The sequence below is a fragment of the Gallinula chloropus genome (assembly GCF_964237585.1).
Source record: "Gallinula chloropus genome assembly, chromosome: 10".
In the NCBI taxonomy this organism is placed as follows: Eukaryota; Metazoa; Chordata; class Aves; order Gruiformes; family Rallidae; genus Gallinula; species Gallinula chloropus.
This window is the reverse complement of record NC_140095.1, coordinates 7,680,178-7,696,440: the sequence shown is the minus strand read 5'-3', so window position 1 is coordinate 7,696,440 and position 16,263 is coordinate 7,680,178. Positions and strand designations below refer to the sequence as shown.

Genomic DNA, 16,263 nt, shown 5'->3' with positions numbered 1-16,263 from the left:
CCATTGCTCAAAACCCCAGAAGTGTTGAATGGCCCCTCCCTCCACACAAGGAGATAATGCTGCCCAACAGATTCCCAGCGGAGTTTCTGGTATTGGATTCATCCAGAGATATAAAAAATCAGAGCACTGCAGCCTTCTGAAACAGCCCACTCAAGTATAAAAGCAGCACAATGTCCCGGCTCAGAAGTCCCACAACCTATTGCTGACCATGGCAGGGCTGTATCTCAAACTTCCAGGGGATCAAGAATAGGGCATTTCAGATTTATATGCCTCAGTTTCCCTGTCTGTAGAATATGCATAGTGATTCTGACTTTAAGCTGTCAATGATGAAAGACAGCGATGTAAGAGGTTTAATCAGTACCAGCTACTTATGCCACGAGGCAATAGGATTTCAATTTTGGGAATAGAGAACTTGAAGAAGAGATGTTAAATGCCTTAAAAATCAGCATTATTGCTTTTACATATTCACAGGCTAAGGGATGTGCTACACCACATAAACGAAATCTCTTTTTCAGGAAGTTATAAACTCACTAACGCAGTTTAAAGCATCTAACTGTTCAGTGTTATTTGCTCAGGAAAAAGCAAATAACAATGCAATTACCAAAGCAGTATTCCTCAATTTAGATTTACAAACAAACATTGATTTACTTTATAAAATCTCTATGAAGAGCTACAGAGGTTCAGATTGCCTTAAAGAAATAGCCCGTCCTAGCAAGTCCATAATTCACAGTTTATCCCTACTATGGGGAGTCCTGGAGATGTTTATAGTTGCACTAAATCCTTAACAAGTATATACCATACGAAGCAATAAAAATGAATTTGCACTACCCAGATTTGACATCAATATCAAAATCATAAAAGGGCTGTTTTGCAAAAGAGCAAAATCTTTTGTCCTCCACTGGCGGGGTGCAAGACATTTGAAGAAAAACAAGAAGTCACGGTGACAGCTTGAAGAGAAAATTAAAACAGTGTAAGAAAGACTCTCAAGCCAAAATTCCAGGTGTTTTGTATACAACTGTCCTTTCAGTCCATGGTTGTGTTTGGGTGCTGAAAGCTGGAATAATTATCTAAAGGCTAGAAAATACTCATGCAGGAACAAAGGCTGAAAAATTTCAATTATAATTGTATCAACTCCCATTCCTGTTTCTGCTTTATCAATAACAAGCAAGCTGAAAGACACATAAAATGTAGTATTTTAAGAAGCATATACAAAACATTATAAGCATCTGAGAAAATCTGTAAAGATCTAGAGAGTAATCTCAAAATATAAAAAGCAGTTTTCCACTATGTAAGGAAGAGAAGTCATGGAATGAAAGAGGAGAAAAATTTACAGCTCTCGGAGAAACCATGGCAAGACAGCACTTAAATCCAAGTGCTAGCGTCTTTGCCTCTCTCTCAAGTGGCTTATTGATTTAAAAGATGAACTAAATGAAACAGAGTCAGAGGAACCAATCATAAAGTTTCAGATGAGTCACGGAAAATAAGAGCTTCATCAAAAGCTGCACCGATGCCAAATTCACCAAAACATGATGAGCAGATGAGCACTGAATGCATTCTAAAGGCAAGTACAAAAAAGTGGAAATAAAGAATGGCAAATATTGCCAATTTTGGTATTTAAAACACCAGTACCAAACCACCGAACTACCCTCACACACAAAACCACAAGAGCAGCACCAACACTGGCCCACGTCAAAAAGCCAGGAGAGCTTAAAAAGAGTAAAAGAAACCGAATTAAGAATCCAGTACTTTCAGATGTCTGCATCTAGATTGCCTTTAGCAAGGAGACAAGGATAAAACTGTAGCTTCTGAAAGCTGCACCAAAGCAGTTTCCCAGCTCCTCAACCCCCGAACCCTCCAGCTTGCAGAGACTTTGTCTGTCACCACGACCGATTACTAACGCAGCTCCATCAGCACACCAAACAGCTCTTCCTTTAATACAGTGACTTCAAAGCATCGTTTTCAGAGGCTTTGTGTTTTTAACCTGAAATGCAGAAGCACAAGTTCAATTGTGACTGTACACACTAATTTACAGTTCTCTGGAAAAAGGGCTACCATCTCATGCACAGAATAATCAAAATGCTTTGCATGAATCAAGTTATTACAAGCATTTGGGCAGGGAGAGAACTGATGCAAACATAGCCACCTCCAGCCTCTTAAATCCATTTCATCACCTTTTTTTCCCCCCAGGAAAGCCCATTCTGCTGCCCTTAGCTTTTTATCCTCAGTTTAAAGGAGCAAGTCAGACCTCTTCAGACACACGGACTGTATCACACTGCTCTTACATGCTCTGTGTAGCGCACAGCAAGGGACAGCCCTTCACACACGATGCAGCAGTTCTCAGGGCGGCAGTGGATGGAAATGGCACCTCTGGAGCTTGGGAATGCCCAGACTGTGCACTGAAAAACGTCCAGTGTGACTTGAAAGAGAAATTTGAAAGGAGGTGGCAGAATCAGGGATACAAGGTAGAAATGCAAAGCAAAGCCTGGACAGCACAGAAAAGGGTGAAGTATATACTTCAGTCGGCACTGAAGAGTGAGTGTACACGGCATGAAGAGAGAAAATCCACCTGGTCTCACAGGTGGTAGGTACCTTCTCCATCTACCATTGTATGCCAAGGTGCCCAAGTATTGCTTACAGGCCATTTGTAAGTGCCCAAAGAATGAATGAATGAATGAATGAATGAATGAATGAATGAATCCATCCATCCATCCATCCATCCATCCATCCATCCATCCATCCATCCATCCATCCATCCACCCTCCTCCACCCTCCTTTCAGAGGATGACAAAGTAGCAGCTGCAAAAGGTAAGTTGCGAAAGGAGTGACAAGATAGAGAACTCCATAGAGGTGAAGGAACGCTCTGTGCCTTTGAAACTAGGGCAACATGGCTAAGCAGAAGAAAGTCTCAGGAGACAGGCTGGGACCTTAAGTCTTACTCCTTCTCCAGAACCTTGCCATACATTGCAACGCTATTAGCGCCTTCAAAATCCTATTGCCCCCTCCTGCCTGTCTTCAGCCTCATGTAACTCCTCCCAGCGTACCCCTCCTTGAACCTACTCTACTGTTGTTATGATGCTGAACACAGCTGAGAAGACTCACGGTACCACACATACTAGAAAAACGCATTTTGAGATTAGGTATCTTTTCAGTTGGCCTTTCCTCTTCCACACATACCTCTGATGAAGGCATGGTGAAAGCTAGCAACGACAGTGGATGCTAAAAGAACAGTCCAATAAAATGTCTGGTAAGACTGTGATGAAAATACACCCGTTAATGGACGTTCCAACTACATAAAACTCCATCCCTTCAGAAACGGTTTAACAGGAATTCAGTAAAAGCCACATTCATTAACTTCCAATGGAAAGGTGATAAAAGGTCTAGGATCTGATGGGACAGTAGTACTTTAAACTGCAGTCAGAAGGTCAGAAGGACACCTATTACATTGACAAATCTCAAAATATTTCTGTACGTTGAAGAATATCTACTTCATACAGGCTTTAATCCATGCAGCAAACAGGGGCTCCCACAGAGACTGGTACCTACAACACAAGTATTTCAAACTGTTTGCTGTCAATGAAAGAAGTCACTGAGTTTGAACACCAATCCTCCACCGCAAAGCTGCTACTCACCAATTCAACAGAACAGATTAAAGCTACAAACGTGAAAGTGAACTGCTGAAAACAGAAAGGGGGAAGGACAGCTCAACACAAAATGTATTTAAAATCTCAAGGAATCAGAGCAAAATGCTGTTTATCCATCAAAACATCACTGAGCTCACATCAGACTTCGGGAATCTGGAAACTCCATGTGTCAACCAGCAAGTTATCATGAAAATAGGTTAAGTGTCTAACAGCAGAACAGAACCACAACATCACCTGCGAGACTACATCTTGTTTGACCACTGCAAATTCAACTGTTACGTCTACTCCTGACACTAAGTATAAAATGCTTCCTGCACACATCCTTCATTGGACTGTAATGGCAAAGCAGAAGGAAACAACCTGGTACTGCCTTGTGATCATCACCCCACAGTGCTCATGGCAGGTTACAATAAGGTACCTTCCCCAATACTTTCTGACCTGAGAGACTGGTTGCCATTAACCAAGCAACAATGTTCTTTCAAGCCCAACTTTGTTATTTCCCACAGTGCTTGGCATTAGCAAACCAGCAGCTGCACAGTCACCATGTGAGACCAGCACCATGTTAATGACAACGCGCACGCTAAAAATCCCCCATGCTAAGGAACAGTGTACAGCAAATGTCAGCTACCTAAAGACAAGAAATGGATCTGTGAGGCAGGACAGAACTGTAGACAACTGGCTTTCTAAAACAGCAGTGTGGTTACAATGCTGACTACATCCACAAGAGAAAGAGGAATGGTCTCCCATAAACGTCCCCTGCCCACTGCTGCTATGGGTGTGCTCAGTAATGGGGCACCAGACACGCTGCCAGACAGGACTGGCCCATCAGGCTGGAGCCAGGGGATTCTGTATCGCCATGGCACGGATTCACACCCAGGTGTTCCAACTGGCATGCCATGACAGGGAGAAGCTGGTTCATTTTGACACAAACATGAATGTGTTTATACAGCCGACTCTTAAAGCGGCTGACTGACCTGTCCACTGCAAGCTGTAACATCCATTCGGTAACGTTCAACTTCAATCTAATCAACAAACAAGTCGTGTTTAGGCAAATATAGGAAGCCATGAGGAGAGAGTAATAATGCAGTAATCTAAGAAGCAGCACTGATTTCTCACTTTTTATAATCCTAGTTTTAAAATCTTTCACATTAAAGCCCTATGTGTTTTTCTTTATTTCCAGTTCTTGTGCAAACACAGCCTTATCCGATCTAAGCCCATGAAGTACTTCTCACCCAACTTGCTAAATGGCATGTTATTTCCTGAACTGACAAAGGCAACAGAGATTTCCTGTCAATGGCAGCAACGAGGAACAAGAAGAGAAGCAAACCAATGCACCTGGTCTCCAAACAACAGTCCTCCGACCACCCTTTTTCCTCAGTTGTTCAAGCTTCACTGTAGTTTGAAGCACTGTAGTTAGAGACACAAACTCTTGGAGAGTGCCCAGAAGAGGGGAGTGAGGATGGGGAAGGGTCTGGAGGGGAAGGCTTATGAGGAGAGGCTGAAGTCCCTGGGGTTGTTCAGCCTGGAGAAGAGGAGATTGAGGGGAGACCCCATGGGGGTCTGTGGCTTCCTGACAATGGGGAGCAAAGGGGCAGGTGCCGATCTCCTGTCTTTGGGAACGGTGGGAAGCTGCACCAGGGGAGGTTTAGGCTGGATGTGAGGAAGAGGTTCTGTACTGAGAGGGGGGTCAGGTGCTGGAACAGGTTCCCCAGGGAAGGGGTCACAGCCCCGAGCTGGCCTGAGGTAAAGAAGCTTCTGGACGATGCCCTCAGTCCCATGCTCTGACTTGGCCAGGACTGTGTGGAGCCAGAAGTTGGACTCCATAATCCTTATGGGTCCCTTCCAACTCAGGAGATTCTGGGATTCTATGAAAATGAAACCTAGCCCTCTAGTTCCATGACACAGACTGCTTCCACAAACTGCAGAGGAAGTATTCATCAATACTTTTCCATTCATTGTCCTCCATTAACCTGTCTGCAAAGCATACTCCAGATAAGCACCAAGCTTTGATGGGTACCATTGTTATCCTCAGGCAAGATCCAACACCCAAGTTCTGGTTTCGAGGAAGCAAAGCACTTATGCCTTGTTTTTCCACAGAAAAGTTAAGTCATATTAGAAAATGACCTTGTCTTAATTGCTACTATTTCTCAAGGTTGGTAGTCATGGTAGCAAAAGACAAGTCACGTTTAATGCTGTCCAAACAGGTCACGGCTAACCTGGCAGCACCAGCAGAGATGTTCCTCTGCTAGGTCAAAGTCTACTCAAAGTATTTAAAGGTCTTCCAAGTCAGATTTAGAGGACATGAAGTAAATGACAGGATGCAGCATCTTCCTTGCTGTAGAATAAAGAGGTAAGGTACTTGTTTCTTTTTCTCCAGGCACACAGAGAACTCGTCGTCTCCTGGGGACTCCCAGATTTTTTTAGTGGATATTCACAATTTTTCAGAAGGACTATTTTGTTTTGCTTCAAGAGCAAAACGGATTTTAGATGAAACTCTTTTTGAGTCAGGAGAAACTATCAAATCTCATGAAGCACATAAGTAATAAAAGACAAAATCCTGGTAGTTTTGCAGGCACCCAAGAAAAGTGGCTGCAGCAGAGGCATGAGAAGAGGTAGCTTCTCTAGAGTAATCTTCTAAAACAAAGTACTGCAACACTTATCTGCCAGAATAACACACTACCTAATTCTGCCAATGCCAGAGATGAGAAGACAGCTGATAATAATGCCCCTTGCCTCCTTCAGTAGGACAGCTTAAAATCCTCTGCTGGGAATCTGTATTTTTAAAGGAGCAAATTTTGCCAGATCTTGCCAAAAACAATCCAAAAGAGCCTCCTCAAAACAAAGAAAGGTCAGTTTAACTCCATGAGTCCCCCACTGTAAATTACCATGAAGCTTTACAGGCTGCAGAGGTGGCACTGTGCAAACCTCATGAAGCTCACTAAGGCCATGTGCAAGGTCCTGCACATGGGTCAGGGCAATGCCCAGAACAATTACAGGCTGGGTGGAGAACGGATGGAGAGCAGCCCTGAGGAGATAGACCTAGGGGTGTTGGTGGATGAGCAGCTCACCATGAGTGGGCAATGTGCGCTGGCAGCCAAGAAAGCCAACTATGTCCTGGGCTGCATCAAAAACCACATCATCAGCAGGTCAAGGGAGGGGATTCTGCTCTGGGGAGACATCCCCTTCTGTGCTGCATCCAGCTCCGGGGTCCTCAGCACAGGAAAGACACGGAGCTGTTGGAGCAAGTCCAGATGAGGCCGTGAGGATCATCCAGGGGCTGGAGCACCCCTCCTATGGAGACAGGCTGAGAGAGTTAGGGTGGTTCAACCTGCAGAGGGGGGTGGGGAGACCTTATAGTGGCTTTCCAGTCCCTAACGGGGCTCCATGAAAGCTGGAGGGAGACTGGTTATCAGGGAGAATGGTGACAGGACAAAAGTTTAAACTAAAGGAGGGGCGATTTAGATTAGACAATAGGTAGAAATCCTTCTCGGGGAGGCACAGGGTGCCCAAAGAAGTTGTGGCTGCCCCTGGATCCCCGGCAGGGTTCAAGGCCAGGTTGGATGGGGTTTGGACACCCTGGCTGGGGGTGTGTGTGTGTCCCTGCCCATGGTAGGGGGTGGGACTGGATGGGCTTTAGGGTCCCTTCTAACCCAAACCAGCCTGTGATTTACAGGGAATTGTGCTGACATCTGAGGTGCCAGAATGAGAAGATGGGAGGGACAGGCCCTGCTTACACCAGGCTGCCACTGAACAAGAGTCTGTGAAATCTCAGCTCTATTCTCCCACAAAGTGATTCTGAGAAGGATGCAAGCACTGCAAAGCATCTATCTAGCCACAAGTGCTTAATGTTTAGAGGCCTTCAGTACCTTCAGAAAATAAGACACGTCTGCTTCTGAAAATGATTATCCCTTCAGATAGTTACAATTTATGGAAAACATTTTTCTAGCAAAGAGTGAACTTAATGACAATATAAAATTTGGATTTACTGTAAACATTAAAGACAAAACAAAATAGGTGCAGAACAGAATGCAAGCACAAACTCACATTTTTGTCATAAACGTTTCCAGAACATGGTTGTCGTCTGTTATTCCTAAGACTTCTGACATCCGGGCATACACCTGAAAGAAACATTCAACAGTAACATATTACAGACATTTGCAAATACCAACATTGTCAGTTATTCCCAAACCTTCCTTATTGTGATTTTGCATGAATAAAGCACCAGCAGAAATGCCTGTCCAGCCAGCCTTGGCCATATACACTCTCTGATGGTGTTCTGCGGATTTAGGACTGATAGGCTTTTACTTAGCACATTTCTTCCCACAAAGGAGATGAACATTTTCCCCATTCAACTCACTTTTTTGTTCACAGAACAATACAGTTCTATACAAAATAATCTGGTTTATTATAAAAAGTTGCAAAGGGATGGAGAAACCACACTTCTGTCAGTCTCAGTCCTCGGTGGGATGTGATTCAGCACTGTCCTTTAGCTTACACTTGCAAGTTCCTGCACCGCAAGTCATAAAATCTGGTAAATTAGGTCCTCCTCAGACATGCAGTTTTGTACTCTCGAAGGGAGAACGGAGGCTCTGGCAGCCAAGGATTGTGTAGCTGTATCCTCTTCCCCCTTGTTTCAGATCCAAGACACCCACTACCAGCTGAGCTCTCCCAGCACCCTGCCTACCAGATCAAACCGCTGTTACGATGAAGTAACAAACGCACACAGCACTTCAAGCCTTTTTCTTCCTCACTGTGCAATCTTCCGAGCATTTACTGGTAGTTTTAGTAGCCTCACATTTAGTTTGGGTAGAAACGTTTAGTCAGGGCGACACGTACTGCGAAATTTCCACACCCCTCTGCCAACGCACGTCACCCTGAGCTCAAATAACTCTGCTGCTTGCTTACGGCCGGGCGAAGCGCCGCTCTACCAGCCCGTACGTTTCACTGCAGTCATTTTAACCTTCAGTGATACTAAAACAAGTATTATGGGTTATACGGAATTCTTCCCTATGATGTGATCTAGTGATGCACCACGGCGGTGCGAGAGGCGAGCGCTGGCGGCCCCGTGACGCAGCAGTGAAGGCCTGGTGCCATCTAGCTGCGAGTCCTGTTCCCTGACGTTACGTACTGCACACCCGTACCAATGGCCTCCAGCCAACCCAACAGTGCAGCCACCGGACCGAACCTTCTGCCCAATTCCCTTCTGCTCGTGATGTCATCTCCTGACTTCCCTCACGCAACACGCCAGCAGCATTCTACCTCTGAGGAGATCGCTACTGCTACTAAATAACAAGGCAATCAAATGGCATTTTCTCGTCCCAACGACTTTAAATCTAATGAAGGCGTGAGTAAATTAGCCTACCGCAGGAAGACGAGAGGGATAACTTAGCTTGGAAGTGAACTTACCCTTCTACAATGGTGTGTACGTCATCTATTGTGACAAAGCAGTGAAAGACAATCAAAATATGACAAAACCTGTCACCGACATTAAAATGCTCTGTGAAACCCTGCAAAGTAGTAAGCTCGTGCTGTGGATGTGACATTCTAGTTAATGGTAATTAAACACAGCCACAGTAATACAGTCAAACATCAGAAGACGACCTCCTAATTAAAGGGGAAATCCCCTCTCGGAGTAGCGCTCTGCCAGAACGTTGCCAGACCTTAGCAAAGTGTAAGGACTGCTCTATTTGACAGGAGAAAAGGCGATGGCGAGGCATGTCGGTGAGGCATGTCACGACAGGAGCAGGGCGCTTCTGGGGGTGCCCCGGCAGGAGGAGGGCAGCGGGGCAGCGCCCGGGCTCTGCGGGCAAAGCCGGCTCTCCCCACAGCCCGGCCTAACAACCGCGCTACTACAACAGCAGTCAGTGTTGACAAAGAGCAGCGCTTTAATCCGCAGTTATCCTTGTAACTCTTACTACTCCTTTTATCATCCATTAGCTTTGATTCCCATTATCCCATCAAGAACTGTGTCAACGCTTTTGTCCCAGGGGATTTCCCACAACTCCCAGGATCTGACAGCCAAGCCTGAGTGCTAAGCAGGATCATTACCTCTTAAATCCACTTATCTGATCCACTGAATAGTAAATTGAAAAGCTCATTAACGGCAACAATCTGATTTGTTTTCACATGTGACAGGGTCATTTCAAGTCAGCGTGAATACAGTGCTTGTAATAAAAACTCCCGCCCGCTCCGTGATGTGACAGATTGTGAGCTAAAATAAATGTGATATTTTAAACACCTTCTTCAAAATCGCTCTCGAAAACGACACACGCTCTTAGCATGTAAAAATAGAAAAGCAAACAACTCCCAGCCCCAACAATGAAACGCCCTTAGACTTTTAAGCGCTATAAAAAATTAATGATAAAGCATTTTGGACGTATAATAATAAAACACACTTCAACAACAAAGACCGTGCTACATATTCAAAAGGTGGAGAAAAACACTGTTGAAAGGGGTCAGAGGGTTGTGGGATTACACGTGGAAGTGATCTCATCTTCAGCTTCATTGCAGGGCCGGGAGGGGGGCTGCGGGACCCACACTGCCACTCACCGAGGAGTCTTCTCCCTTTGAGACCTCCCTTGCCTCCTTCCAGCAGAAAAAACCCAAAGCTTATGGCTTTTACTTCCCTCCAGACACTTTGAGTAAGGAGCAGGATAATTAACTTCCAGTAGGAAACAACTGCTTTAAGACTTCTGGAAAATCTTTCCACAATCACTCCCGAATCCTGACAACTGCAGGATTTGTAACTTCCAAAAGAAATCCTGCATGGGCACAGAGCGCTCTGCCAGCACGCCATGACATCACCAAAACCGCGTGACAGCGAAACATCCCACCACAACCATCTCCTTCAGAAAGCAGTTACCAATGTAAGCCAAAAATCCCCAGAAGTGACCTGACGTTGGGTTAACGTGGCCAAGGAGCTTCACGCTCAAAGTCCTTACAGCAAGCTTGGGCTGGTACCACCACAGGAACCAGTACCCACGTGGCACTGGCGTATTCAAAGCTGACAGCCATGGTCATGACAGAAAAAGTAGAGACCAGCAGAACACCTTAAATAATAACCAGTAACGGTTTTAAACACATTAAAGCAAGCGTGAAAGCAAGGGATCCAGGGATCCCCCTTCCACCCCTCCAGTTTGTACCATTAAAAGCATCTCTGTGGAATAAGGATGTTCAAAGATGACCACAGATTCACAAGCTCTGGAGATTTGTTACGTTCTAGCAGATACATCAGTGGTTCCAACTATCTAACTGCATACTTCTCAACTACTGACCTGTGCCTGCTGTGTTTCAGGATGCCGAGAAAATAAAATTGTGGGAGAGATGTTTCACAGCACAAAGCACTCATATGGAAATACAGCCCAAGAAAAGCCAGAAAGAATTCAGTAATTGCACCAAAACTTTATTCCCCTGCCTTCTCTACGCTTTGGTCCTAGATATGCTTAACTTTGCTTTGTTTTTTTGAGGTCTTCCCTTTTTGGTACTATCATTATAACTCTGAAGAAGCTAATTATGTCAATTCTTAAATGTGAGGCAGATTACAGAACTGGGAAGCTCAGAATATGAGTTCCTAAAGGTTGTATGGCTATATAATGACAGTCACAGAAATTCAATAACAGCACTGTATGGAATGTACTCAAACGCACCCCATGAAACAAATTAAAACAGAGCAATGAATCTCTCACACTGTGCAAATAAGAAAACACAAGAAAATGTTGGTTTCTATACGTTTCATAAGGGCTATTATAATGAATTAAGATTTTGGATAATGAATCTTCAGAAAATTACAGTAAAGTTATTACCCGTAGGCACAGCGTAAATGCTTAAGATATTATAACTTCCTTGAAGCTCTCCAGGCCTCGCTGCAGAGAACTATCACTGCAACATTAAAGTATTTTGTCATGAACACTGAGGGCAAAACCAGACCTTGAGCACATTTACCCCAGCTGATGGAGGCCGACTGGTGACAGCTGCTCCAAGGGAGCCAGAGCACCAGGCAAGGAGCACACCTCCCTCCCCTAGCTCCACGGGAAACTCACCCGACTCAGAGCCGACTACAACAAATTTCTGAAGCCACCATCCCCCCGAGCCAGCACCTCTGTGCATCAACCACCAGACCTGCATGCCAAGCAGGAGTTTCTTGCTTGGTGCAGAGCACCAGGTGCATTTGGTAATTTCTACTGCTTTTTACATCTAAATCTGGCACTCTGAATATTTAGCATCTAAAAGCTCCATTACAACGCAGTGGAAATCTCACATTCAAATCCCAAAGATGACTTCTGAAAACCTATCCTAAGTCCCCTAATTAGTGTACCAGGGTGCCAGATCCCTCATCTTTACCTCCTGGGCAAACAAAGCCTTGGCTTTTTGACCCTGTTCGTAACAGAGGAAAACTTCAGTCATCTCCACTGCTGACCAGCTGAGCTACAAAGGTCAGATCTCAAAATGCCCTTAACTCTGAGCAGAATCCAAGAGAAAAGGGCAATCTGTTGGTTTACAGTTAGCTCCCTAAATGAAAGAAATGCCAAACCAGGCTGTAAGACATTGCCTCGGCTGGCTTCAGACAGGATCACTGAAGATTAAGTTGGGCTTTGTGCTACATAAAAAGCAAGCAGCTCTTCCATTCACTGCTTCATGTGTTTGTAAGCAGAGGAACTACACTGATTTTATACAAGATCTACCATCTACCGTCTTACCAATAAACCTGTCTTAATTAAAATACTGCATAAAGTTAGCCTCAGCTAAAAGAGACCTATTATAGAAATAACATTTAAAAAATAGGGTATTGTCAGTCCAACTAAGCATTAAACTGTAAGGGAAAGGGTGAATCTGCTGTGTGGCTCAGAGTCAGTGTTATGGTTGTTATTTTTTTCTAGTCTGTTGACCGACTGTCATCACAAGTTCAGGTAGAAAGAGGTATCAACAGTTCTGGCCAAGGCTGTTTTCCAGTCCCTCCTTCCCCGGTCTCATCCCCGTTAGCTCATCGGAGCAAGAGAATTCACAGGAGCCTGGGGTGTGGGGGGAGTGATTAACTCCCTGCTCCTGCTCTGCAGTGCGCACCCAATACTGACAATAAACCTTTCCTTCCACAGAAACTCATCTCTATGACTTCAATGACTCTCAGCTTTTATTTACTTCTGTCTTCCTTTCTTAATTCCCGTTTCCTGAAAATCTGTAAAGAATGATTTAGAATTCCGGTGAACTTACTATGGGAGATCTAGGATGAACTAACTGCTGTTATTACTGATGCTGCATGAGAAGCATTCTCTGAAGAAAGGAAAAAAAAAAGAGAAATTGGTTTATCTGCCAGGTCTTCAGTTAGCCAACTGTTAAAAAAAGTGCTTAGCTTTAAAAGTCTTGTTCAGACTTTCATTTTTGTAAAGAACCGTTACAGATTTTTAATTCCACTGTCTCTTTTGCTCCCCTCCTGGGTGTAACGTAGAAATATTACAGTGAAAACTGAGAAATACTATTAACAGCTATTACTTTTTGAACATCAACTGAAAGATTTTTAGTTTCTGAAGCACAGTTCAGGGCTGTGCTTTCCATCAGAGCTATACACTGCACTGCAGAGATTCAAGCCATATAGCTGCAGTCAGTTATTTGCTAAACAAGAAGCCAAAATGCTGCTTTAAAATCCTCTAATGACTGAATTGGACCAGCACTGCACACGTTACAAGGAGATGTGTGCCTGTCAGAAAACTCAAAAGATTAAGTGTTCCAGGTACTTCAGGAGCAGTAACCGACACTCACTTGCCCCTCACTATTAAACATGTCCAGCTTCATTGTATTCAGTTGCTTAATCGTATCTAAATGAGTGGCCCACTCAGTGTGTTTCTGCACAATAAACATCCACGCTAAAGGATTGACATTAGTTTGGCACTTAAAACCAAGTAATAAAAATCACGGCTACTTATTATAGTTCTAAAATTTCCGTCTCAAAACCTCTCCCATTGTACTGAGAGTGCTGCAGGTGATCCCCACCTCCCCGAATTGCGCCTTAAGCACAAGAAATCCAGCAGCACTGCACCTTCGACAAAGGTTTTCCACCGGAGTTGTACGTGAGGGTGCTTTTGCACATTTATCCCACGGCGTAAGGAGAGGTGCTACAGCCACCATGGCTAATACGAGCAATTTGAACAACCCTCTTTGGCAAGCCAGAAATAAGATAATTGTTCAGCATAGGCTGGCTCTTCTGAAATACTGGAAGCATTGCCTGTAATTATAGACATCTGTCATTGCTAGCCACTCAGTAGTAACCCTGACATCAATATACAACTATAACACTAAACTGCCTGCAGGCACAGCAATGGAAGCCAGATACGAGAGGCGGGCAATCATCTGCCTCATCCAAACTATCTGTCAAAGGTTCCTAACCACAAATAGCTCTTACGTTTTGTATCCTTAGGATAATATGTTGATTTATTTTAGATCCTCTAATATTTACAGTCTAGGCCATCTACTAAAATAAAGAAACAAACCTTATGGCTAATGGCGGCCGTTACCGTTCAGAATCACCACGGAAGGTCATAGCTCACCACTCCACTGTTAAGCACCCAGGGCTGCCTTGAACACGCACCTGGGCATAAACTTTCCCTCCTCCAAAATCTTAATGGCTCATTCCCAGCCACAGTGTGAACTGATCCCTATTCTCTCGTCGGCCAAGATTTTAGCAACTGACCCAAAGAGGTATTTCCATTTTGAACCTCCGGGAACCCCTGTGATCCAATGTGCAGAGCGAGTTGGCTATCCCGGAGTTGGCCGTGTCAGCACCGACGGGAGGAGCGCTCTGCAGAATCATCTCCAACGTTCAGGTTGGAGAAAGGCACTGCACTAATGATGGGCAGCCCGGCCACAGACCCAGCAGGAAGCTGACACACGCTCTTAACTGGGTGTCTTGAAATTTGCAGATAAACATGGATAATTTCTTTTTAATTTTAAGGTATCAAGCAAAACCCTCAGTCTCTACTTTTCTGTCTTCATTCGAAAATTCATCTCAGAAAGGGTCAAAAAAGATTGTCGGTTTAAACTAATTAGGAATTAACATCCTCACAATTATCATAATTTGTTATTAACAAAACGGAGATTTCTTCGTACGATTCACAACAGCCTCTGCTGAAGAGAAACTATTAATTACTAGACAGACAGTTAGCTTACAAGTGAGCTGCATTTTAAAAACCTCCTTTAAAATACAATTGCTAAATGCCTTACAGTGCTGTAATGTGAGACAGGTTCAAATCTTATTACTTCACTGAAATTAAAACCTAAGTTTTAATACTGTTCAAGTCGAACAATGATTCCACACTTTATTGCTTTTGAAATCCCTTGATGATCATAGGAAAAAATGCCCTCGAGAAAAAGAGACTCTGTTTTCGATAAACAGAAAATACAGTTTGCACTCTTAGCCTCTTTGTCATCACAAAAAAAGGATTTAATGCCAATTCTTTAAAAAAAGACTTTTTTCACAAAATGTGCACCTTGTGTGCCATTTGTAAAATCAGCTCACTTTCTTTTATTTATTACTGCAGCGCGGCAAGGCAATAAAGCAGCTACTGATAGCTAATAAATTACATGCCTTTTAAAACAATTCTCCAGCTACAAAAACTTGTAACTACAAAGGCTTACATTTACATGGTACATCGTGTGAAATGTCTATATTTATGTTCTATTTAAACACATAAATAAAATCTGACCCTTTATTAAACAGCTGGGGATGAAACAGGGGCTATGTGCAAGATTAAACAAAGGGTAACTTTTTAAAGCTTTTCTACAGATTTACATAAGCAAAGATAAAATGTAAATAAAAACTGGCCTCAGCAGTTCAGGCACAAAGTATTTTTGATATAAACCACATTTTTAAGTATCTCCTTTGAGCTACCTTCAGGAAAAGAATTGATCACCAATTTTTCAGTGATTGCATAACAACGATTTACTTCGAAATCCAAAATTTGTGAAAGGTTTTCCATAATGACTGCAACACATCACTGCAATCTAAGACAATAATTCTCCAGCACATACCATTAAAACCAGGATTTGTATTTTTAATTAAACTAAATATCAGAGCTTTGGGAAAGCATTCTTAGGTTAAAACCGATCTTAAACAAAACCAAAACCCTGCAGTCTTATTTCACCATGTATCTCTCCAAGAAATGCTTTAAAGCTACACATATCTATTAAACTCACTGAACTGCTTGTAAAATATTTTCCCTTCATGGCTGGCCTGGCAATCACAGCTAATCACAGCTAATCCACACAGAACACCTTTTACTTCTAGACCGCATTATTTTTAGACTGATGTGCACAAATATTTTCATACATTTGTTCCTTGCTATCTGATCCTCTTGTAAATCATTAAACTAAGCATTGGATTCTTTGTCATTTTCCCTACATTGTCACGCAGCTAAATTGGAGATGTGACGTTCTGATGTTCATTTCCTCCACTCACTGTTATTTCTATAGCATCCGTAGCTCCCGTTTCGCTTTGCTCACACAACTTTCCCTCACTGCTGTAGTTCCAAAATGGCAGTTCTTTAATTGAGCAGGAAAACAAACCTTAACTGTGTACTAATAAATAAAACCACTTCAAATACCACCATCTGATGGTAAGCTAACGACCCATGAC

General features: G+C 43.4%; 1 protein-coding gene across 1 annotated transcript in view; it reads right to left on the bottom strand.

The window, feature by feature from the left end:
- RANBP17 (RAN binding protein 17) overlaps nt 1–16,263 on the bottom strand; it is a gene marked incomplete at its 5' end in the record, with an annotated part of 154,606 nt that overhangs the window by 70,484 nt on the left and 67,859 nt on the right. Inside the window, one exon of the mRNA XM_084268704.1 lies at nt 7,686–7,759. Coding sequence (XP_084124830.1) covers nt 7,686–7,759 — 74 coding nt within the window. The remainder of the gene's footprint in view (nt 1–7,685; nt 7,760–16,263) is intronic.